At 48.2% G+C, this 23,160-nt stretch overlaps 2 protein-coding genes, 15 non-coding genes and 1 pseudogene across 17 annotated transcripts; 1 reads left to right on the forward strand and 17 right to left on the reverse strand.

Moving 5' to 3' along the window:
* Positions 1-3,082: 3,082 nt before the first annotated feature.
* LOC128028651 (uncharacterized) lies at positions 3,083-7,243 on the forward strand. Its single transcript, XM_052615923.1, has 8 exons — positions 3,083-3,628; positions 3,724-4,051; positions 4,180-4,933; positions 5,031-5,240; positions 5,332-5,630; positions 5,814-6,073; positions 6,250-6,495; positions 6,598-7,243. The coding sequence occupies exons 1-8, from the start codon at positions 3,459-3,461 to the stop codon at positions 7,190-7,192; spliced, it is 2,862 nt and encodes a 953-aa protein (XP_052471883.1). The 5' UTR covers positions 3,083-3,458; the 3' UTR covers positions 7,193-7,243.
* Positions 7,244-8,209: 966 nt separating this feature from the next.
* LOC128028876 (embryonic polyadenylate-binding protein B-like) lies at positions 8,210-9,725 on the reverse strand. Its single transcript, XM_052616196.1, has 5 exons — positions 9,702-9,725; positions 9,187-9,289; positions 8,820-8,950; positions 8,660-8,737; positions 8,210-8,538 (listed from the first exon to the last, which is right to left on the reverse strand). Exons 1-4 carry the CDS (start codon positions 9,723-9,725, stop codon positions 8,678-8,680), a joined length of 318 nt encoding a protein of 105 aa, XP_052472156.1. The 3' UTR covers positions 8,210-8,538; positions 8,660-8,677.
* A 229-nt stretch (positions 9,726-9,954) lies between these two features.
* On the reverse strand, positions 9,955-10,028 carry LOC128029904 (uncharacterized; annotated as a pseudogene).
* A 734-nt stretch (positions 10,029-10,762) lies between these two features.
* LOC128029739 (U6 spliceosomal RNA) lies at positions 10,763-10,869 on the reverse strand. Its single transcript, XR_008187589.1, has one exon. It is a non-coding gene; the product is annotated as a U6 spliceosomal RNA (small nuclear RNA).
* Positions 10,870-11,603: 734 nt separating this feature from the next.
* On the reverse strand, positions 11,604-11,710 carry LOC128029741 (U6 spliceosomal RNA). Its single transcript, XR_008187590.1, has one exon. It is a non-coding gene; the product is annotated as a U6 spliceosomal RNA (small nuclear RNA).
* Positions 11,711-12,444: 734 nt separating this feature from the next.
* On the reverse strand, positions 12,445-12,551 carry LOC128029854 (U6 spliceosomal RNA). The gene has a single exon (XR_008187698.1). It is a non-coding gene; the product is annotated as a U6 spliceosomal RNA (small nuclear RNA).
* Positions 12,552-13,285: 734 nt separating this feature from the next.
* LOC128029890 (U6 spliceosomal RNA) lies at positions 13,286-13,392 on the reverse strand. Its single transcript, XR_008187733.1, has one exon. It is a non-coding gene; the product is annotated as a U6 spliceosomal RNA (small nuclear RNA).
* Positions 13,393-14,126: 734 nt separating this feature from the next.
* Positions 14,127-14,233, reverse strand: LOC128029606 (U6 spliceosomal RNA). Its single transcript, XR_008187462.1, has one exon. It is a non-coding gene; the product is annotated as a U6 spliceosomal RNA (small nuclear RNA).
* Positions 14,234-14,967: 734 nt separating this feature from the next.
* On the reverse strand, positions 14,968-15,074 carry LOC128029742 (U6 spliceosomal RNA). The gene has a single exon (XR_008187591.1). It is a non-coding gene; the product is annotated as a U6 spliceosomal RNA (small nuclear RNA).
* A 733-nt stretch (positions 15,075-15,807) lies between these two features.
* On the reverse strand, positions 15,808-15,914 carry LOC128029743 (U6 spliceosomal RNA). Its single transcript, XR_008187592.1, has one exon. It is a non-coding gene; the product is annotated as a U6 spliceosomal RNA (small nuclear RNA).
* A 734-nt stretch (positions 15,915-16,648) lies between these two features.
* LOC128029896 (U6 spliceosomal RNA) lies at positions 16,649-16,754 on the reverse strand. The gene has a single exon (XR_008187739.1). It is a non-coding gene; the product is annotated as a U6 spliceosomal RNA (small nuclear RNA).
* A 734-nt stretch (positions 16,755-17,488) lies between these two features.
* LOC128029744 (U6 spliceosomal RNA) lies at positions 17,489-17,595 on the reverse strand. The gene has a single exon (XR_008187593.1). It is a non-coding gene; the product is annotated as a U6 spliceosomal RNA (small nuclear RNA).
* Positions 17,596-18,329: 734 nt separating this feature from the next.
* Positions 18,330-18,436, reverse strand: LOC128029746 (U6 spliceosomal RNA). Its single transcript, XR_008187595.1, has one exon. It is a non-coding gene; the product is annotated as a U6 spliceosomal RNA (small nuclear RNA).
* A 734-nt stretch (positions 18,437-19,170) lies between these two features.
* On the reverse strand, positions 19,171-19,277 carry LOC128029747 (U6 spliceosomal RNA). The gene has a single exon (XR_008187596.1). It is a non-coding gene; the product is annotated as a U6 spliceosomal RNA (small nuclear RNA).
* Positions 19,278-20,011: 734 nt separating this feature from the next.
* LOC128029885 (U6 spliceosomal RNA) lies at positions 20,012-20,118 on the reverse strand. The gene has a single exon (XR_008187728.1). It is a non-coding gene; the product is annotated as a U6 spliceosomal RNA (small nuclear RNA).
* Positions 20,119-20,851: 733 nt separating this feature from the next.
* Positions 20,852-20,958, reverse strand: LOC128029748 (U6 spliceosomal RNA). The gene has a single exon (XR_008187597.1). It is a non-coding gene; the product is annotated as a U6 spliceosomal RNA (small nuclear RNA).
* A 733-nt stretch (positions 20,959-21,691) lies between these two features.
* LOC128029749 (U6 spliceosomal RNA) lies at positions 21,692-21,798 on the reverse strand. The gene has a single exon (XR_008187598.1). It is a non-coding gene; the product is annotated as a U6 spliceosomal RNA (small nuclear RNA).
* A 734-nt stretch (positions 21,799-22,532) lies between these two features.
* On the reverse strand, positions 22,533-22,639 carry LOC128029750 (U6 spliceosomal RNA). Its single transcript, XR_008187599.1, has one exon. It is a non-coding gene; the product is annotated as a U6 spliceosomal RNA (small nuclear RNA).
* Positions 22,640-23,160: the final 521 nt, after the last annotated feature.

Raw genomic sequence — 23,160 nt, forward strand, 5'->3', positions numbered from 1 at the left:
ACGTTCCACTATTTTCCAGAAGCCCGATTGGCTTGTGGGCGGGACCACCCTTGCATTGGATGCGCGTGCGACGTCAGTACCATTCAGTGCTTTTTATGAATGCGATCGATCAGTGATTCAAAATTATTGTCTACACTTCGAAACATTCGTTCATTTAAATTTGAAAAGGTAAGAGGTAATTAAGTTTGTTTCATTTTCGTGTGGTTCGTCTGTACTCTAGGTTACCTGTCAAGTGATGTAAACTCATTTACCTTTTTTTTTTTTTTACCACAACATGATTTTACCCATAGACAGTAAAACTATCGTGTTTAAAATATCAATGCCGTAGTAAAGCGTGATAGTTTTGTGGTTATTGTGTTATTTAACGTGTTTTCAACAATGCTTAATTACATAGTTGGTATAGAACTGTAGATACTGTAGTAAAACCATCGTAATATTTCGCAGGGCTGTGGTCATCTCTTCGTGAGGTTTGATGTGCTTCGAATTATTGTTTTGAAATAACTGCATAATGTTGTCTGCATACTTAAAGAATAACTCATATATACTTAAAGCAGAACTGGGAGGTTTTATATATATATATGCATGCTTTTTGTACAGTTATACTTTGCAAAAGTGAGGTAACAGCAGGGTGTTGGGGACAGACAGCAAATCTTTGCAGTTGTCTGTGTGACCTGTCCTGCCTTCGATCTTTTGCTCCTTTTTTGACTAGATAAGAAATCCAAAAAACCAATGTCTTCACTAAAATCTATCTATCTATCTATCTATCTATCTATCTATCTATCTATCTATATATATATATCTATATATATATCTATATATATATATATATATATATATATATATATATATATATATATACAAAAAAAAAAAATTATATATATATATATATATATATATATATATATATATATATATATATATATATATAAAGTATAAGTATATATAAAGTTAATTCTGATGTTGTTATGCATTTATACTTATATTTATACTCCAATTTTAAGTTCTAACAGATATTGTCGTGGCATAGTGAAATAGAACCCAAGCCCCTTTTTGCCAAATAATGAATTAAATACCTTAACCAACATATTCCTTATATATTTTGATGGTTTAATTAAACTTGTAGTGTCAATAAAAGCGAATATTGTGCAAATGTCCCCTTGGACATCACTTCTGGGCATTACTGTAAATCTGACAAGTGTATTTGTGTGTTTGAACAGCGCTGTGTCAGTTGATTTTTTTTCTTTTGTGTCTTGTAGAAGATGGATTACAGTGTCCAGTTCCGCAGGGAGGACTCCGGTGTGCTCACCCTTAAACCCTCTCCTGAAGCAGCGGCTCTTGCTACTGCCTACAGGAAAAATCCGTCCCCGGGACGCTCGTGGCCTGCTTCGAGGGTGAAGGAGGAGGCCATCGCTCGTGTGGCGGCAGGGGGAGGTGACACATCAAGTCACCATCTTGTGCTGAGTGAAAGCGCCCTGCAGTTTGGCCAGTACCGGAGTAAAACCTTTAAATGGTTGCTTTCCAATGATGTTGGTTACGCAGCCATGGTTCTGGCCGTGCATCAGCGGGAGCGTGAGGGCGGCGACACCACCCAGTCTGCTGTCATGGGAAACAAGGACGCATTGCTGTGGTATGCAAGCTTGTTTCCTGACATGGTGGCTGCAATCAGCGAGCGCCGGGTCAGAGAGGGCACTGGCACACCAGCCCAAGAAGATCAGGTGGTTGTTGGGTTTGGCAAATATGCCACTTTGTCCTTTAAAGACATATTTGAGGCGACAGACCGCGACAGAAAAGGGTATGGGTTCACATCTCTAACAGAGGATGCAGACAGTAGAGAATGTGTAGTGTTGGGGCTTCAGCTAATTCTGTGTCCCTCCATTTCAGTTTCATCAAGTGGGTGAGGAAGCAGACAGCCAGACCGGGAACAAAGATGGAAACTCTGCAGAAGTACATTCAGAGAAGAGACGCTGAGATCCTGTCAGAATCAGCACCTCCAGGCATGAATCTAACTTAATTTTGTTTTGTTTTTGTAGGGTATATATTTCAATTATTGCATTATCTTAGCAGTTATTGTAATTTTAATTTGTTTCATGTTTAATGACTTCTGCAGTATTTTTGCATACTGTAAAGTATGAAACAATCTGTATCGTGTTATGCACTATATAAATAAATGTGATTTAACACTGTTCATTCATCCTTATATTAACAGTGGCTGCCTCCAGCTCAGCTTCTGCAGAGGAACCATCTGATGAAGATCTGCTTGCTGCAGTGGCACATGTAGATGTTCTAGGTGAGAATTACCTTCTCTTTAATGGGATTACATTTGTAGTTTAATACAATAATACCACGTTTTTGTACATTACATAACCTGTTTTGTTATTATGTATTATCAGCCTTCAGTTGGACTGTTTTGGAAACAGTAAGGTAGGAGGTGTACTGCACCTTCCGGTCGCGCGGGCTAAAGTGGCTTTCTTTCTCCTTTTTCTGCTTTTAGTAAAGTTTTATGACATCTTTTTACACTTGCCTTTTTTTGCACATTACATAACCTGTTTTGTTATTATGTATTATCAGCCTTCAGATGGATGGTTTTGGAAACAGTAAGGTAGGAGGTGTCCTAGACCTTCTGGTCGTGCGGGCCAAAGTGGCTTTCTTTCTCCTTTTTCAGCTTTTAGTAAAATTTTACTATCCTTTTAACACTTTATGGCTTCCTTCCAACACCGCTCGATTTTTGCCCCCTGCTCACCTTTGAGCAATTGTCTTTTTATCAACGCACATTTATGTTTGTCATCATCTTTTTAGCATTTCATAGTTTTCAATCTTTAAATGGGTGGCTACAGCTGCAATCACTAATCTTAACATACTACTAATGTTAAATAGTAGCACTAACATCTAGCAGCAGTAGTAGTAATTGTATTAATCTTGTAATAGTAAATAACACTGATGGCGTCACTTCGATGTATCTCATTTACTTTTTTTCTTTTATGCCACGCAGCTGATGTGACTCGACCATCCAGTCAGCCAGAACCTCTGCGCTCTGCAACAAGAGCTCCTGTGCCAGAACAGCGTCCTCTGCCCACAGAAGAAGTAACTTAAATACTCAAGTAGTTAAATGGTAAAAAATCAGCAGCAGAAAAAAACCAACCTGATTTCTCTTTTTCTTCCGCTTTCAGCTGTTGCTGCCTGAAGGATGGAGACAGACCCTGCCCAAAGAGCAGCATTTGTGGGTCAGCAAGGCTCTTTTCACCAGAGACAAGTCTGGGAGGCTGGCGCTGACCAAAAACCTGCGTCTCTGGTGGCATCCTCCTGGGCCCCGTCCTCTGTATACACAGCCTCCTTCATCACCTGACAGCTTCTTTCATGCCAGGCTTTTCCTGTGGATCCCTTACCGCTTGTGGTCATACCGGCTGCTGTGCTCACAGCCCAACTGTCGCCGTCTTGGCTTCCCACTGACAGCGTGTGGGATGTACAAGACTGTCAGGAGGGTCTTGGATGTCAGTGGCTGGTACTTCATGGCTACAGAATATCTCGAATGCCGGTCCTGCAAAAAAAAGCTGGCAGGCTGGTCTCAGGATATTCTGAACCAGCTCGATCCTGTCCACAGGGAAATGTTTCCTGCGGTGTTGACCTACAGGTTGGCACACTGTTTTGTTTTAAGTTTTAACATGAGAAAATGTCTTTCATGCTCATCTGATCTGTTGTCTTTATTTATCTATTTTTATCATGCAGGCTGTCGTGTGATAAGGAGATTGTGAGGTGGATGCGGGGGCGCTCATTGGGGAACAGTGCAACTTCTGTGCACCGGAGCCTATGCGTCAGGCACAGAGAGCATTGGATTGCCCAGACAACCCATTTCCTCTCTGTGATTGGGAAATTCCCAGACCATGCCACAGACCCTAGCAGTCTCGCTAACCAGCTGCCTCAGATGGTACCTGTGCCTTGTCCGGGATGGCTGCTGTCAGTTTATGCCAAAGACGTACTGACACGGCTGCCGGAACTAAAGGCCAGGGTGACTTCTATCTATGGAACCATCCTAAAAATGGATTCCACTAAGAAGGTAAGGTAACATCACCATTAGTAGAGATAGGTGTAGGCTACATCACCCTTTTTTCTGTTACAAAATTAGACATTTTTCAATGTAAACTGACAGGTCTATCCACTTTAATTCTTTTCATCCCATTTCAGGTCACTAAGAAACTGGCTGGTGAGGCTGCTGGCACAGCGGCATGGGTCACAGATGTGGGAAATGAGTTTGGGCAGGTCCTCATGTGTGTCCTCACTGAGGCAGAGGGTGACGGTCTGCTTCCCATGTGCTCTGGACTTGTGGAGCGGTACCGTAGAGCTGGAGAAGCTCCTCCCCAAGTCCTATATGTGGACCGTGACTGCTGCTCTGCCACTGGGAAAGGAAAGGCGGCAGCAATGTTTGGTGAGTGGGACCAGCTGCTTGTCAGGCTGGACGTGTGGCACTTCATGCGGAGGTTTGCAGTAGGAGTGACCACAGACAGCCACCCGCTTTATGGCCCCTTCATGAAACGCCTCACCGCATGCATCTTTGAATGGGATGCTTCGGATGTGGAGAGGCTAAAGGAGGCCAAGCGGTTGACAGGCTGCCAGCCCACCCCTAAAGAACTGGCAAAGCATTGCCGCCGCCGCACTCGAGGGGCCCAGGAGTCTGAGCAGCTCACTGAGAAGCTGCTTACAGACTTTGGTGGGGCTACAGACACCATGGGCATCAAGCTCCTTGACCAGGAGAGGATGCGGGAGATCTGGCGAACCCAGCAACGCCACATGCAGTGCATCCAGGACCCGCCAGGTGTACAGCTGTACAGGAAGACGGGACAGGTGACCAAGGATGGGGTCATTCTACCCGTGTACCGCTGTGCACGTGGCTCGACATCCCTGGAGTCGTTCCACCTGCACCTGAATCGCTTCGTGCCAGGTTTGCATTACTCAAAAATAGCGTCTGTTGTTCATTTGTGTGTTTGCACTCTAGATGTATTTTTTTTCATGGTGATTATTTCTGAATTTGTATTTAGGTACAAGTGCAAATGCGTTGCATTTCCAAATGTACCTGTTGGAAGGACTGGTGCAGTGGAACGAGGCACGTGGGGTCGCTGCAGTTGAAGGTGCCAGCAGGGAGGAGATCTGCTATGGTGGCCAGCTGCTGCAGTACTGTAATGCACTGAGCCAGCAGCTTCTGGGTCTGAAACTGGCTCAGGATTACACTAGCCCCGGCGAATACACAGGTATTGTTCACACAGACATTCTACTTTAGTTGTATTTCACCCATGTGTTATCAAAACATCAAAACATGTGATACACTCTGTATTTCTACAGGAGAGCTCCTTGGTGTGGAATATTTGTATTCCCAAACCAGGAGAGCTTTTGAGGAGGACTTAGGTGTAGATCCTGATATTCCAGATGGGATTCGGGATGAAGACCTGCAGGGTGATCTGGAGGGGGATGAGGGGTTTGAGGATCTATGCCTTGATGAGTCCACAGAATTTTTGGAACTCGAGGGCAATGACCTGCAGCCCCCTCAGGGACAGACAGTGGCCCTACAACCTCCTGATCAGCCCTCATCATCATCATCAGCAGCTGAGTCTTCCTCTCCTGCCTCGGGCACTCAGAGCCAGGTAAATGATTACACATAAACACACTGTGTACACCGAGATTTTATGTTGTGTATGATGTTGATATTTCATTTGGGGATTATTTTGTAATAATGAGTGGCTGACTGACTGAAAAAATCCTTTAATTTTGCTAAGTTTATTTGGCATTGATAACAGAGCAGTTTATTAATTTATTTTCATGTACAGATGGAAAGTGTGGGACCAGATGGCCAGGGTGGTTATGACCACGTCATCAGGCTGGCCGACAGTCTGGTTGACCTGCGCCTTCAGGGGTTTGTCACTCAGGGTAAGGTGGATGAGATTGTTGTGCTGTGGAACAACCTGTCAGATCATGACAGGGGCACTCTCATCTATCCCCCCCGCCACCGTGACAGAGTCCTGAAGGGTCGCTTCAAGGTCAGCCATTCGAAGACCAATGTGATCCCTGGGACGGAGAGTCTGAAGAGGTATTGGTTTCTATTTTTTTGTTTCTTTGTTTGTTATTATCATTCGATTCTCTTGAAAGTTCTTTGTATCTTGGATATAATCATAACCAGTCTCATGACCAATATTATCCTCTTGTTTGACCGCTATCTGTCAAATAGTCTGATTAACTGTACTTTCCTCCTTTTTCACTTTGCAGATGCTTCCTTGGTGAAGGTGGACCAGCTCAGTGGCCCAGCACAAGCCGTGTAGTGGAAGCCATCTGCCTGGCTCTCTGCCGAATCTATCCTGCCGGTCAGACCATCGCTGGAGTCCGGATAAATCGATGGGCTGCCATCCTTAGGGATTACAGGATGATCCGTGACATAGTCCTGGGCAGCCCCGGAATCATGGCTCAAACCAAATTAAAACTGTTTGAGCTAAACCAGCTCACTATCTCTCAGTGGTAGGTTCAGTAATTAATTGTTTATTAATGTTTCTGCATCTGTTTTCATATTCATAATTATTTTTACACGCATATACTTATTTTTATATTTTCTGTGTTTAGGCACAATGCCCGAATAAAGAAGCAAGAGAGGGAGGTCTTACAGCAGGACATTGAGCCTTTTACTGCTCCTTTGGTGGCCCCTGAACAGCTCCCACCGGTACTGCCAAAACTACCGGAAGCAATCCAGCATGGTCACTCATCCTTTGAGTTTAAAATACCACAGGATGCTTCCGGACAGGCAGCACCGCGTTCTCGAGGCCAGCTTCCTCCAGGGGGTTTGACACCAGCACCTCAAGTCCCTCCTGCCACTTCTGCCCCTGTGTCTGTACCTGCTGCTGCTGCACATACATCTACCAGAGCTACCGCAGCACCTGCAATGCTCATACCTGTTGTGGGAGCAGATGAGCAGAGGGTGCCCAGGACCACAGCATGGCGGCGAAAGAAGCTGGTAGAGGCAGCCGCAGCAGCTGCAGCTCAAGGTTTGGCTGCTAGGAAGAGGAAGTTACCTCAGCAGTTCCTTTGCCAAAAGTGTTGGCAGCCCAAGACTAAAGAATTTGGCCACAGCCAGTTCAGGGGTGTCCACTTTTGTGCAAAGGTTTCTGGGAAGACTGTGGCACAGTGGATGGAGGAAGTCAAGAAAGGAGAGAAAAAATAATTGAAAAATCAGTTGAAGTTATTTTATTGTTAAGATTTTGTTTTGTTTTAGTTCATGTGTGTACATAAAAATAAACATGTTTTCCTTTTCTAATGTCTGTGTACATTTCTGCTTTATTAGATATTTGTCCAGAACTTATAGTATACCAAGAATGAGTGACTCAAAAAAAATATTTGAAAAATATTTAATGTATAATGTATTTTACAATACCACAGTAAACTACAAAAAAAAAACATTTAATAGAAGTCAAAGTAGTTTATATAAGCAATACTATACTTTTTTTTTTTAAATATGAACATAATACTATCTAAAAACATTATACAATACTATTTAAATCAACAATTGGTTTAATATATTTTAAAATAATTCATTATACATTTAAATATATCATTTATGCATAAAGTATCAACAAAAATTATGAAATTGACATTAAAACTGATTTTTTTGTGTGATTTTTCTTTTTTTGTTAAGATTGATAGTATTTAAAATTTAGGATTAATAAGGATTAGTATGAAAGCATCTTTACAAAAACAATAAACTGCCTCATATATTGTAAAATATAAGTGTCCTGAATGCCATTGATACATATATAAATAATAAATTAGGTAATTGACCAGGAATAATTAAATGGAAACAAAAAAATTGTAAAACACATTGTAAATAAAAATTCTATGTATTAAATATATTAATAATATCAATAATATTAATAAAAAATATCAAAGTGTGTTTGATTACATTTCTGCTCAAGTAGACTTTGGAGTATCTCAAGTTAATAGCAGACCACAGCACTCAATTTAAATCAGCAGATATTTTCTATGCATACAACAGAAATTGTTAAACTGTATTCATGCCAAACCATGATAAAACCTTGATATTCAGCACAAACAATTAACCATACATTATACAATTAAAAATCTTTCTATGCTGGATTGTACATTTCAGGCTGTGCTTATGTTCTACGAAACTGAACAATTTAATACATGTTTATTAACTTAAAGCTTATTTTAATAAAAGCTCTGTAAAGTCTTTGCAAATGTGTACCGGTCAGAAACTTATAATCACTGTAATAAGAAGACACTCAAAAAACTTTTTGCATGTCCATTAAGAGAGGATCATTTTTATTGCACAAAGAAATTATTTTTTCAAAAAATACTTTTTAGCCTTTTTTTTGTAATGTAACTTTTTTTTTTTTTTTTTTTTTTATAAACAAAATCAGAACAAACTTAACATTGTGAAGAGCAAAAGGATATTTGCAGTGTGTGAACCATGCATTAAATAGCATGACTGAAGTGTGGTTTTCTTTTCCCCGTTCTCTGGAACAACTCACAGTACTTCAGTGTGCATGCCTGCAAAAATTAAATGAAGTTGGTCAACATTTGTGTGTGACTATTGTATTTACTATTAATTGGCATTGTACTTGATTTAGACCAAATATTAAGAGAGAAGAATGCAAGTAGATTAGATTACCTGTCTTACAGAGCCCCCTTACTTTGCAGACAGTTCCTTGGCTTGATGAGCCTGAAGCACAGCTACGGCCTCTTCAATCTACACAGTGCAGAAAAGCACAATGATCAAACAAAATCTGATCTTAAACTGATTGTTAAGTACATGTTTTTAGCAGGTGAACCTTGGAGTGCAGGGACTCTGGAGACTCGAGCATGTGCAGTAGTTCAGAGTTGTCGATCTCCAGCAACATGCCTGTGATCTTTCCAGCAAGAGTAGGATGCAAGACCTGGATAAGTGGATACAGTCGCTCGCCTGTATGGGATGCGAACAGTTTGGTAGTTTTCCTCATGTTATGATGTACATTGTGTGCTATATTCCAAGCTTTCTAAAGCCAGATAACTATCTGCTGCTTTACACTAAACAGACACTGTAAAGTGTCGGCACTACACCCTCTACTTAAGAGTATTGTTATTTTAGCAGGTTGTATAACATTATTCAAACTGGCCACAACTTTAACTTTTAAGTGACCATGTGTGCACATCCTTTACCCAGGAGTTGTTTCTGCTCTTTTAAGGGTGCAGACGCCAGCATGGAGGCAGTAAGGGGCTCCTGGCCTCCCACACGAACTACTGGCTCTGTATTCTGTACTACCTAAGGAAACAGTAAAAGAAAGACCATTATATTTCTCTATTTAAATGCTCCGAAGTGTCATCACATTGCCATGGTCTTAAACTATTTCATGAAATTGTTATTAGTTTTTGTGGCTTTTCTGTTGATAAAAGATTGATTAAACTAACATTTAGGATTAGGATTTAGGAGGCAATTTAAAAAACTGCCTCATAAATTGAACAATTTAATGCAAATTTTTTTTATATCTATCAATATTATAATATAAATAATATTTTAATATTTGAGATATATATTATATATAAAAATATAAAATATTTATATATAATTTATATGTCAATAGTATATATAATATAACTATTATAACTATTTTACATATATTTATATATATATATTATTTTTATATATGTTTTTACATTTTATATTTGGAAAATACATGACAGCGCTGATAGCACGTCATACCCCAGAAGCACATGGCTACTTATGCAAATCTCAGGCAGTTTACTAGACCCACCCCACTGAATTGTTCCACTATTGATGATTTCTTAAGTTTAAGCATGCATGAGCACCTTACCACCCAACAGGTGACCCTGTTAGAGTTTGGGGTCACTACCATGAAGTGCAAGGTCATGGAAGGCTCTCAGGGGCCCCTGGCAGCACAGGGTGGCCACAGAGAAGATCCATTGGGTTCCTTTGCGCAGGGGCCATGCTAATCTTCTCTGTATCGATCCAATTTTAGTATATGTGCCGCCGTGGCGAGCACGGAACAGCTGGCTCGCTCGAGGTATCTGTACCCCTCGGGTCCCTGCGAGCTCTCTCAGAGCTGGTAAGGGCCCAGTGAGCCATCTCACCCCCTCGCATACCGTGCCGCACGGAGCGCGTCGGTGCTGAGGCCGGACGCACACCCCTCCATTGATGCAACCGCTCACCGAGTTTGGGGGACAGGTGAACGTAGCGCGTCAGTTTCTAAACGTGTCCGATTACACCGTGATGTACAGGAGCATCTTCTGGACACGAGGAAGCAGGTGTACACACTTGCCTTTGGTCCCTGGCGTACTGGAGCTGAAGGAGGCGTGGCCTCTACCTTTTTATAAGAAAGGAGAGTGGGCAGTGAAGAAGGGCTGGACAGCAAAGGCTCAGGGTGAAGGGAGTCTTACCGGATGCTCTTTGGATCTCCACAAGGTAGTGTACGGTCAGGGATTCTCTTCTTACATCCTAAACATGAGCGTGGAAGTTCTCCGGCTAGATTTCATGTTGTTAAATAAGCAGTTGACACGGTTCTCCTCTCCCTGCTCTCAAGTTCCGAGTCTGACGATGGCCACGTACTTCTTATGAGTTCATCACATGGTGTGACGGAGCGGGGCTGCAACTGAACATCTCTAAGACAGAGGAGATGGTGAGTGATTTTACGTCAAAACGCCTCCCACGCGGAGACTTCTATGTTTATTCACCGCCCGAGGGCTGATAGAGTAGAGGGGCACGGATATCGCAATCAAATAAAAGATGGAGCGCTTCACGGATTTGCGTGTCATCCTTTCGCAGGGGCCATGCTAATCTTCTCTGTATCGATCCAATTTTAGTATATGTGCCGCCGTGGCGAGCACGGAACAGCTGGCTCGCTCGAGGTATCTGTAGCCCTCGGGTCCCTGCGAGCTCTCTCAGAGCTGGTAAGGGCCCAGTGAGCCGTCTCACCCCCTCGCATACCGTGCCGCACGGAGCGCGTCGGTGCTGAGGCCGGACGCACACCCCTCCATTGATGCAACCGCTCACCGAGTTTGGGGGACAGGTGAACGTAGCGCGTCAGTTTCTAAACGTGTCCGATTACACCGTGATGTACAGGAGCATCTTCTGGACACGAGGAAGCAGGTGTACACACTTGCCTTTGGTCCCTGGCGTACTGGAGCTGAAGGAGGCGTGGCCTCTACCTTTTTATAAGAAAGGAGAGTGGGCAGTGAAGAAGGGCTGGACAGCAAAGGCTCAGGGTGAAGGGAGTCTTACCGGATGCTCTTTGGATCTCCACAAGGTAGTGTACGGTCAGGGATTCTCTTCTTACATCCTAAACATGAGCGTGGAAGTTCTCCGGCTAGATTTCATGTTGTTAAATAAGCAGTTGACACGGTTCTCCTCTCCCTGCTCTCAAGTTCCGAGTCTGACGATGGCCACGTACTTCTCATGAGTTCATCACATGGTGTGACGGAGCGGGGCTGCAACTGAACATCTCTAAGACAGAGGAGATGGTGAGTGATTTTACGTCAAAACGCCTCCCACGCGGAGACTTCTATGTTTATTCACCGCCCGAGGGCTGATAGAGTAGAGGGGCACGGATATCGCAATCAAATAAAAGATGGAGCGCTTCACGGATTTGCGTGTCATCCTTTCGCAGGGGCCATGCTAATCTTCTCTGTATCGATCCAATTTTAGTATATGTGCCGCCGTGGCGAGCACGGAACAGCTGGCTCGCTCGAGGTATCTGTACCCCTCGGGTCCCTGCGAGCTCTCTCAGAGCTGGTAAGGGCCCAGTGAGCCATCTCACCCCCTCGCATACCGTGCCGCACGGAGCGCGTCGGTGCTGAGGCCGGACGCACACCCCTCCATTGATGCAACCGCTCACCGAGTTTGGGGGACAGGTGAACGTAGCGCGTCAGTTTCTAAACGTGTCCGATTACACCGTGATGTACAGGAGCATCTTCTGGACACGAGGAAGCAGGTGTACACACTTGCCTTTGGTCCCTGGCGTACTGGAGCTGAAGGAGGCGTGGCCTCTACCTTTTTATAAGAAAGGAGAGTGGGCAGTGAAGAAGGGCTGGACAGCAAAGGCTCAGGGTGAAGGGAGTCTTACCGGATGCTCTTTGGATCTCCACAAGGTAGTGTACGGTCAGGGATTCTCTTCTTACATCCTAAACATGAGCGTGGAAGTTCTCCGGCTAGATTTCATGTTGTTAAATAAGCAGTTGACACGGTTCTCCTCTCCCTGCTCTCAAGTTCCGAGTCTGACGATGGCCACGTACTTCTTATGAGTTCATCACATGGTGTGACGGAGCGGGGCTGCAACTGAACATCTCTAAGACAGAGGAGATGGTGAGTGATTTTACGTCAAAACGCCTCCCACGCGGAGACTTCTATGTTTATTCACCGCCCGAGGGCTGATAGAGTAGAGGGGCACGGATATCGCAATCAAATAAAAGATGGAGCGCTTCACGGATTTGCGTGTCATCCTTTCGCAGGGGCCATGCTAATCTTCTCTGTATCGATCCAATTTTAGTATACGTGCCGCCGTGGCGAGCACGGAACAGCTGGCTCGCTCGAGGTATCTGTACCCCTCGGGTCCCTGCGAGCTCTCTCAGAGCTGGTAAGGGCCCAGTGAGCTATCTCACCCCCTCGCATACCGTGCCGCCCGGAGCGCGTCGGTGCTGAGGCCGGGCGCACACCACTCCATTGATGCAACCGCTCACCGAGTTTGGGGGACAGGTGAACGTAGCGCGTCAGTTTCTAAACGTGTCCGATTACACCGTGATGTACAGGAGCATCTTCTGGACACGAGGAAGCAGGTGTACACACTTGCCTTTGGTCCCTGGCGTACTGGAGCTGAAGGAGGCGTGGCCTCTACCTTTTTATAAGAAAGGAGAGTGGGCAGTGAAGAAGGGCTGGACAGCAAAGGCTCAGGGTGAAGGGAGTCTTACCGGATGCTCTTTGGATCTCCACAAGGTAGTGTACGGTCAGGGATTCTCTTCTTACATCCTAAACATGAGCGTGGAAGTTCTCCGGCTAGATTTCATGTTGTTAAATAAGCAGTTGACACGGTTCTCCTCTCCCTGCTCTCAAGTTCCGAGTCTGACGATGGCCACGTACTTCTCATGAGTTCATCACATGGTGTGACGGAGCGGGGCTGCAACTGAACATCTCTAAGACAGAGGAGATGGTGAGTGATTTTACGTCAAAACGCCTCCCACGCGGAGACTTCTATGTTTATTCACCGCCCGAGGGCTGATAGAGTAGAGGGGCACGGATATCGCAATCAAATAAAAGATGGAGCGCTTCACGGATTTGCGTGTCATCCTTTCGCAGGGGCCATGCTAATCTTCTTTGTATCGATCCAATTTTAGTATATGTGCCGCCGTGGCGAGCACGGAACAGCTGGTACGCTTGAGGTATCTGTACCCCTCGGGTCCCTGCGAGCTCTCTCAGAGCTGGTAAGGGCCCAGTGAGCCATCTCACCCCCTCGCATACCGTGCCGCACGGTGCGCGTCGGTGCTGAGGCCAGACGCACACCCCTCCATTGATGCAACCGCTCACCGAGTTTGGGGGACAGGTGAACGTAGCGCGTCAGTTTCTAAACGTGTCCGATTACACCGTGATGTACAGGAGCATCTTCTGGACACGAGGAAGCAGGTGTACACACTTGCCTTTGGTCCCTGGCGTACTGGAGCTGAAGGAGGCGTGGCCTCTACCTTTTTATAAGAAAGGAGAGTGGGCAGTGAAGAAGGGCTGGACAGCAAAGGCTCAGGGTGAAGGGAGTCTTACCGGATGCTCTTTGGATCTCCACAAGGTAGTGTACGGTCAGGGATTCTCTTCTTACATCCTAAACATGAGCGTGGAAGTTCTCCGGCTAGATTTCATGTTGTTAAATAAGCAGTTGACACGGTTCTCCTCTCCCTGCTCTCAAGTTCCGAGTCTGACGATGGCCACGTACTTCTCATGAGTTCATCACATGGTGTGACGGAGCGGGGCTGCAACTGAACATCTCTAAGACAGAGGAGATGGTGAGTGATTTTACGTCAAAACGCCTCCCACGCGGAGACTTCTATGTTTATTCACCGCCCGAGGGCTGATAGAGTAGAGGGGCACGGATATCGCAATCAAATAAAAGATGGAGCGCTTCACGGATTTGCGTGTCATCCTTTTGCAGGGGCCATGCTAATCTTCTCTGTATCGATCCAATTTTAGTATATGTGCCGCCGTGGCGAGCACGGAACAGCTGGCTCGCTCGAGGTATCTGTACCCCTCGGGTCCCTGCGAGCTCTCTCAGAGCTGGTAAGGGCCCAGTGAGCCATCTCACCCCCTCGCATACCGTGCCGCACGGAGCGCGTCGGTGCTGAGGCCGGACGCACACCCTTCCATTGATGCAACCGCTCACCGAGTTTGGGGGACAGGTGAACGTAGCGCGTCAGTTTCTAAACGTGTCCGATTACACCGTGATGTACAGGAGCATCTTCTGGACACGAGGAAGCAGGTGTACACACTTGCCTTTGGTCCCTGGCGTACTGGAGCTGAAGGAGGCGTGGCCTCTACCTTTTTATAAGAAAGGAGAGTGGGCAGTGAAGAAGGGCTGGACAGCAAAGGCTCAGGGTGAAGGGAGTCTTACCGGATGCTCTTTGGATCTCCACAAGGTAGTGTACGGTCAGGGATTCTCTTCTTACATCCTAAACATGAGCGTGGAAGTTCTCCGGCTAGATTTCATGTTGTTAAATAAGCAGTTGACACGGTTCTCCTCTCCCTGCTCTCAAGTTCCGAGTCTGACGATGGCCACGTACTTCTCATGAGTTCATCACATGGTGTGACGGAGCGGGGCTGCAACTGAACATCTCTAAGACAGAGGAGATGGTGAGTGATTTTACGTCAAAACGCCTCCCACGCGGAGACTTCTATGTTTATTCACCGCCCGAGGGCTGATAGAGTAGAGGGGCACGGATATCGCAATCAAATAAAAGATGGAGCGCTTCACGGATTTGCGTGTCATCCTTTCGCAGGGGCCATGCTAATCTTCTCTGTATCGATCCAATTTTAGTATATGTGCCGCCGTGGCGAGCACGGAACAGCTGGCTCGCTCGAGGTATCTGTACCCCTCGGGTCCCTGCGAGCTCTCTCAGAGCTGGTAAGGGCCCAGTGAGCCGTCTCACCCCCTCGCATACCGTGCCGCACGGAGCGCGTCGGTGCTGAGGCCGGACGCACACCCCTCCATTGATGCAACCGCTCACCGAGTTTGGGGGACAGGTGAACGTAGCGCGTCAGTTTCTAAACGTGTCCGATTACACCGTGATGTACAGGAGCATCTTCTGGACACGAGGAAGCAGGTGTACACACTTGCCTTTGGTCCCTGGCGTACTGGAGCTGAAGGAGGCGTGGCCTCTACCTTTTTATAAGAAAGGAGAGTGGGCAGTGAAGAAGGGCTGGACAGCAAAGGCTCAGGGTGAAGGGAGTCTTACCGGATGCTCTTTGGATCTCCACAAGGTAGTGTACGGTCAGGGATTCTCTTCTTACATCCTAAACATGAGCGTGGAAGTTCTCCGGCTAGATTTCATGTTGTTAAATAAGCAGTTGACACGGTTCTCCTCTCCCTGCTCTCAAGTTCCGAGTCTGACGATGGCCACGTACTTCTCATGAGTTCATCACATGGTGTGACGGAGCGGGGCTGCAACTGAACATCTCTAAGACAGAGGAGATGGTGAGTGATTTTACATCAAAACGCCTCCCACGCGGAGACTTCTATGTTTATTCACCGCCGAGGGCTGATAGAGTAGAGGGGCACGGATATCGCAATCAAATAAAAGATGGAGCGCTTCACGGATTTGCGTGTCATCCTTTCGCAGGGGCCATGCTAATCTTCTCTGTATCGATCCAATTTTAGTATATGTGCCGCCGTGGCGAGCACGGAACAGCTGGCTCGCTCGAGGTATCTGTACCCCTCGGGTCCCTGCGAGCTGTCTCAGAGCTGGTAAGGGCCCAGTGAGCCGTCTCACCCCCTCGCATACCGTGCCGCACGGAGCGCGTCGGTGCTGAGGCCGGACGCACACCCCTCCATTGATGCAACCGCTCACCGAGTTTGGGGGACAGGTGAACGTAGCGCGTCAGTTTCTAAACGTGTCCGATTACACCGTGATGTACAGGAGCATCTTCTGGACACGAGGAAGCAGGTGTACACACTTGCCTTTGGTCCCTGGCGTACTGGAGCTGAAGGAGGCGTGGCCTCTACCTTTTTATAAGAAAGGAGAGTGGGCAGTGAAGAAGGGCTGGACAGCAAAGGCTCAGGGTGAAGGGAGTCTTACCGGATGCTCTTTGGATCTCCACAAGGTAGTGTACGGTCAGGGATTCTCTTCTTACATCCTAAACATGAGCGTGGAAGTTCTCCGGCTAGATTTCATGTTGTTAAATAAGCAGTTGACACGGTTCTCCTCTCCCTGCTCTCAAGTTCCGAGTCTGACGATGGCCACGTACTTCTCATGAGTTCATCACATGGTGTGACGGAGCGGGGCTGCAACTGAACATCTCTAAGACAGAGGAGATGGTGAGTGATTTTACGTCAAAACGCCTCCCACGCGGAGACTTCTATGTTTATTCACCGCCCGAGGGCTGATAGAGTAGAGGGGCACGGATATCGCAATCAAATAAAAGATGGAGCGCTTCCCGATTTGCGTGTCATCCTTTCGCAGGGGCCATGCTAATCTTCTCTGTATCGATCCAATTTTAGTATATGTGCCGCCGTGGCGAGCACGGAACAGCTGGCTCGCTCGAGGTATCTCTACCCCTCGGGTCCCTGCGAGCTCTCTCAGAGCTGGTAAGGGCCCAGTGAGCCGTCTCACCCCCTCGCATACCGTGCCGCACGGAGCGCGTCGGTGCTGAGGCCGGACGCACACCCCTCCATTGATGCAACCGCTCACCGAGTTTGGGGGACAGGTGAACGTAGCGCGTCAGTTTCTAAACGTGTCCGATTACACCGTGATGTACAGGAGCATCTTCTGGACACGAGGAAGCAGGTGTACACACTTGCCTTTGGTCCCTGGCGTACTGGAGCTGAAGGAGGCGTGGCCTCTACCTTTTTATAAGAAAGGAGAGTGGGCAGTGAAGAAGGGCTGGACAGCAAAGGCTCAGGGTGAAGGGAGTCTTACCGGATGCTCTTTGGATCTCCACAAGGTAGTGTACGGTCAGGGATTCTCTTCTTACATCCTAAACATGAGCGTGGAAGTTCTCCGGCTAGATTTCATGTTGTTAAATAAGCAGTTGACACGGTTCTCCTCTCCCTGCTCTCAAGTTCCGAGTCTGACGATGGCCACGTACTTCTCATGAGTTCATCACATGGTGTGACGGAGCGGGGCTGCAACTGAACATCTCTAAGACAGAGGAGATGGTGAGTGATTTTACGTCAAAACGCCTCCCACGCGGAGACTTCTATGTTTATTCACCGCCCGAGGGCTGATAGAGTAGAGGGGCACGGATATCGCAATCAAATAAAAGATGGAGCGCTTCACGGATTTGCGTGTCATCCTTTCGCAGGGGCCATGCTAATCTTCTCTGTATCGATCCAATTTTAGTATATGTGCCGCCGTGGCGAGCACGGAACAGCTGGCTCGCTCGAGGTATCTGTACCCCTCGGGTCCCTGCGAGCTCTCTCAGAGCTGGTAAGGGCCCAGTGAGCCGTCTCACCCCCTCGCATACCGTGCCGCACGGAGCGCGTCGGTGCTGAGGCCGGACGCACACCCCTCCATTGATGCAACCGCTCACCGAGTTTGGGGGACAGGTGAACGTAGCGCGTCAGTTTCTAAACGTGTCCGATTACACCGTGATGTACAGGAGCATCTTCTGGACACGAGGAAGCAGGTGTACACACTTGCCTTTGGTCCCTGGCGTACTGGAGCTGAAGGAGGCGTGGCCTCTACCTTTTTATAAGAAAGGAGAGTGGGCAGTGAAGAAGGGCTGGACAGCAAAGGCTCAGGGTGAAGGGAGTCTTACCGGATGCTCTTTGGATCTCCACAAGGTAGTGTACGGTCAGGGATTCTCTTCTTACATCCTAAACATGAGCGTGGAAGTTCTCCGGCTAGATTTCATGTTGTTAAATAAGCAGTTGACACGGTTCTCCTCTCCCTGCTCTCAAGTTCCGAGTCTGACGATGGCCACGTACTTCTCATGAGTTCATCACATGGTGTGACGGAGCGGGGCTGCAACTGAACATCTCTAAGACAGAGGAGATGGTGAGTGATTTTACGTCAAAACGCCTCCCACGCGGAGACTTCTATGTTTATTCACCGCCCGAGGGCTGATAGAGTAGAGGGGCACGGATATCGCAATCAAATAAAAGATGGAGCGCTTCACGGATTTGCGTGTCATCCTTTCGCAGGGGCCATGCTAATCTTCTCTGTATCGATCCAATTTTAGTATATGTGCCGCCGTGGCGAGCACGGAACAGCTGGCTCGCTCGAGGTATCTGTACCCCTCGGGTCCCTGCGAGCTCTCTCAGAGCTGGTAAGGGCCCAGTGAGCCATCTCACCCCCTCGCATACCGTGCCGCACGGAGCGCGTCGGTGCTGAGGCCGGACGCACACCCTTCCATTGATGCAACCGCTCACCGAGTTTGGGGGACAGGTGAACGTAGCGCGTCAGTTTCTAAACGTGTCCGATTACACCGTGATGTACAGGAGCATCTTCTGGACACGAGGAAGCAGGTGTACACACTTGCCTTTGGTCCCTGGCGTACTGGAGCTGAAGGAGGCGTGGCCTCTACCTTTTTATAAGAAAGGAGAGTGGGCAGTGAAGAAGGGCTGGACAGCAAAGGCTCAGGGTGAAGGGAGTCTTACCGGATGCTCTTTGGATCTCCACAAGGTAGTGTACGGTCAGGGATTCTCTTCTTACATCCTAAACATGAGCGTGGAAGTTCTCCGGCTAGATTTCATGTTGTTAAATAAGCAGTTGACACGGTTCTCCTCTCCCTGCTCTCAAGTTCCGAGTCTGACGATGGCCACGTACTTCTCATGAGTTCATCACATGGTGTGACGGAGCGGGGCTGCAACTGAACATCTCTAAGACAGAGGAGATGGTGAGTGATTTTACGTCAAAACGCCTCCCACGCGGAGACTTCTATGTTTATTCACCGCCCGAGGGCTGATAGAGTAGAGGGGCACGGATATCGCAATCAAATAAAAGATGGAGCGCTTCACGGATTTGCGTGTCATCCTTTCGCAGGGGCCATGCTAATCTTCTCTGTATCGATCCAATTTTAGTATATGTGCCGCCGTGGCGAGCACGGAACAGCTGGCTCGCTCGAGGTATCTGTACCCCTCGGGTCCCTGCGAGCTCTCTCAGAGCTGGTAAGGGCCCAGTGAGCCGTCTCACCCCCTCGCATACCGTGCCGCACGGAGCGCGTCGGTGCTGAGGCCGGACGCACACCCCTCCATTGATGCAACCGCTCACCGAGTTTGGGGGACAGGTGAACGTAGCGCGTCAGTTTCTAAACGTGTCCGATTACACCGTGATGTACAGGAGCATCTTCTGGACACGAGGAAGCAGGTGTACACACTTGCCTTTGGTCCCTGGCGTACTGGAGCTGAAGGAGGCGTGGCCTCTACCTTTTTATAAGAAAGGAGAGTGGGCAGTGAAGAAGGGCTGGACAGCAAAGGCTCAGGGTGAAGGGAGTCTTACCGGATGCTCTTTGGATCTCCACAAGGTAGTGTACGGTCAGGGATTCTCTTCTTACATCCTAAACATGAGCGTGGAAGTTCTCCGGCTAGATTTCATTTTGTTAAATAAGCAGTTGACACGGTTCTCCTCTCCCTGCTCTCAAGTTCCGAGTCTGACGATGGCCACGTACTTCTTATGAGTTCATCACATGGTGTGACGGAGCGGGGCTGCAACTGAACATCTCTAAGACAGAGGAGATGGTGAGTGATTTTACGTCAAAACGCCTCCCACGCGGAGACTTCTATGTTTATTCACCGCCCGAGGGCTGATAGAGTAGAGGGGCACGGATATCGCAATCAAATAAAAGATGGAGCGCTTCACGGATTTGCGTGTCATCCTTTCCCAGGGGCCATGCTAATCTTCTCTGTATCGATCCAATTTTAGTATATGTGCCGCCGTGGCGAGCACGGAACAGCTGGCTCGCTCGAGGTATCTGTACCCCTCGGGTCCCTGCGAGCTCTCTCAGAGCTGGTAAGGGCCCAGTGAGCCGTCTCACCCCCTCGCATACCGTGCCGCACGGAGCGCGTCGGTGCTGAGGCCGGACGCACACCCCTCCATTGATGCAACCGCTCACCGAGTTTGGGGGACAGGTGAACGTAGCGCGTCAGTTTCTAAACGTGTCCGATTACACCGTGATGTACAGGAGCATCTTCTGGACACGAGGAAGCAGGTGTACACACTTGCCTTTGGTCCCTGGCGTACTGGAGCTGAAGGAGGCGTGGCCTCTACCTTTTTATAAGAAAGGAGAGTGGGCAGTGAAGAAGGGCTGGACAGCAAAGGCTCAGGGTGAAGGGAGTCTTACCGGATGCTCTTTGGATCTCCACAAGGTAGTGTACGGTCAGGGATTCTCTTCTTACATCCTAAACATGAGCGTGGAAGTTCTCCGGCTAGATTTCATGTTGTTAAATAAGCAGTTGACACGGTTCTCCTCTCCCTGCTCTCAAGTTCCGAGTCTGACGATGGCCACGTACTTCTCATGAGTTCATCACATGGTGTGACGGAGCGGGGCTGCAACTGAACATCTCTAAGACAGAGGAGATGGTGAGTGATTTTACATCAAAACGCCTCCCACGCGGAGACTTCTATGTTTATTCACCGCCGAGGGCTGATAGAGTAGAGGGGCACGGATATCGCAATCAAATAAAAGATGGAGCGCTTCACGGATTTGCGTGTCATCCTTTCGCAGGGGCCATGCTAATCTTCTCTGTATCGATCCAATTTTAGTATATGTGCCGCCGTGGCGAGCACGGAACAGCTGGCTCGCTCGAGGTATCTGTACCCCTCGGGTCCCTGCGAGCTCTCTCAGAGCTGGTAAGGGCCCAGTGAGCCGTCTCACCCCCTCGCATACCGTGCCGCACGGAGCGCGTCGGTGCTGAGGCCGGACGCACACCCCTCCATTGATGCAACCGCTCACCGAGTTTGGGGGACAGGTGAACGTAGCGCGTCAGTTTCTAAACGTGTCCGATTACACCGTGATGTACAGGAGCATCTTCTGGACACGAGGAAGCAGGTGTACACACTTGCCTTTGGTCCCTGGCGTACTGGAGCTGAAGGAGGCGTGGCCTCTACCTTTTTATAAGAAAGGAGAGTGGGCAGTGAAGAAGGGCTGGACAGCAAAGGCTCAGGGTGAAGGGAGTCTTACCGGATGCTCTTTGGATCTCCACAAGGTAGTGTACGGTCAGGGATTCTCTTCTTACATCCTAAACATGAGCGTGGAAGTTCTCCGGCTAGATTTCATGTTGTTAAATAAGCAGTTGACACGGTTCTCCTCTCCCTGCTCTCAAGTTCCGAGTCTGACGATGGCCACGTACTTCTCATGAGTTCATCACATGGTGTGACGGAGCGGGGCTGCAACTGAACATCTCTAAGACAGAGGAGATGGTGAGTGATTTTACATCAAAACGCCTCCCACGCGGAGACTTCTATGTTTATTCACCGCCGAGGGCTGATAGAGTAGAGGGGCACGGATATCGCAATCAAATAAAAGATGGAGCGCTTCACGGATTTGCGTGTCATCCTTTCGCAGGGGCCATGCTAATCTTCTCTGTATCGATCCAATTTTAGTATATGTGCCGCCGTGGCGAGCACGGAACAGCTGGCTCGCTCGAGGTATCTGTACCCCTCGGGTCCCTGCGAGCTGTCTCAGAGCTGGTAAGGGCCCAGTGAGCCGTCTCACCCCCTCGCATACCGTGCCGCACGGAGCGCGTCGGTGCTGAGGCCGGACGCACACCCCTCCATTGATGCAACCGCTCACCGAGTTTGGGGGACAGGTGAACGTAGCGCGTCAGTTTCTAAACGTGTCCGATTACACCGTGATGTACAGGAGCATCTTCTGGACACGAGGAAGCAGGTGTACACACTTGCCTTTGGTCCCTGGCGTACTGGAGCTGAAGGAGGCGTGGCCTCTACCTTTTTATAAGAAAGGAGAGTGGGCAGTGAAGAAGGGCTGGACAGCAAAGGCTCAGGGTGAAGGGAGTCTTACCGGATGCTCTTTGGATCTCCACAAGGTAGTGTACGGTCAGGGATTCTCTTCTTACATCCTAAACATGAGCGTGGAAGTTCTCCGGCTAGATTTCATGTTGTTAAATAAGCAGTTGACACGGTTCTCCTCTCCCTGCTCTCAAGTTCCGAGTCTGACGATGGCCACGTACTTCTCATGAGTTCATCACATGGTGTGACGGAGCGGGGCTGCAACTGAACATCTCTAAGACAGAGGAGATGGTGAGTGATTTTACGTCAAAACGCCTCCCACGCGGAGACTTCTATGTTTATTCACCGCCCGAGGGCTGATAGAGTAGAGGGGCACGGATATCGCAATCAAATAAAAGATGGAGCGCTTCACGGATTTGCGTGTCATCCTTTCGCAGGGGCCATGCTAATCTTCTCTGTATCGATCCAATTTTAGTATATGTGCCGCCGTGGCGAGCACGGAACAGCTGGCTCGCTCGAGGTATCTGTACCCCTGGGGTCCCTGCGAGCTCTCTCAGAGCTGGTAAGGGCCCAGTGAGCCGTCTCACCCCCTCGCATACCGTGCCGCACGGAGCGCGTCGGTGCTGAGGCCGGACGCACACCCCTCCATTGATGCAACCGCTCACCGAGTTTGGGGGACAGGTGAACGTAGCGCGTCAGTTTCTAAACGTGTCCGATTACACCGTGATGTACAGGAGCATCTTCTGGACACGAGGAAGCAGGTGTACACACTTGCCTTTGGTCCCTGGCGTACTGGAGCTGAAGGAGGCGTGGCCTCTACCTTTTTATAAGAAAGGAGAGTGGGCAGTGAAGAAGGGCTGGACAGCAAAGGCTCAGGGTGAAGGGAGTCTTACCGGATGCTCTTTGGATCTCCACAAGGTAGTGTACGGTCAGGGATTCTCTTCTTACATCCTAAACATGAGCGTGGAAGTTCTCCGGCTAGATTTCATGTTGTTAAATAAGCAGTTGACACGGTTCTCC

The sequence above is a fragment of the Carassius gibelio genome, chromosome A15 (assembly GCF_023724105.1).
Source record: "Carassius gibelio isolate Cgi1373 ecotype wild population from Czech Republic chromosome A15, carGib1.2-hapl.c, whole genome shotgun sequence".
NCBI classification, from domain to species: Eukaryota; Metazoa; Chordata; class Actinopteri; order Cypriniformes; family Cyprinidae; genus Carassius; species Carassius gibelio.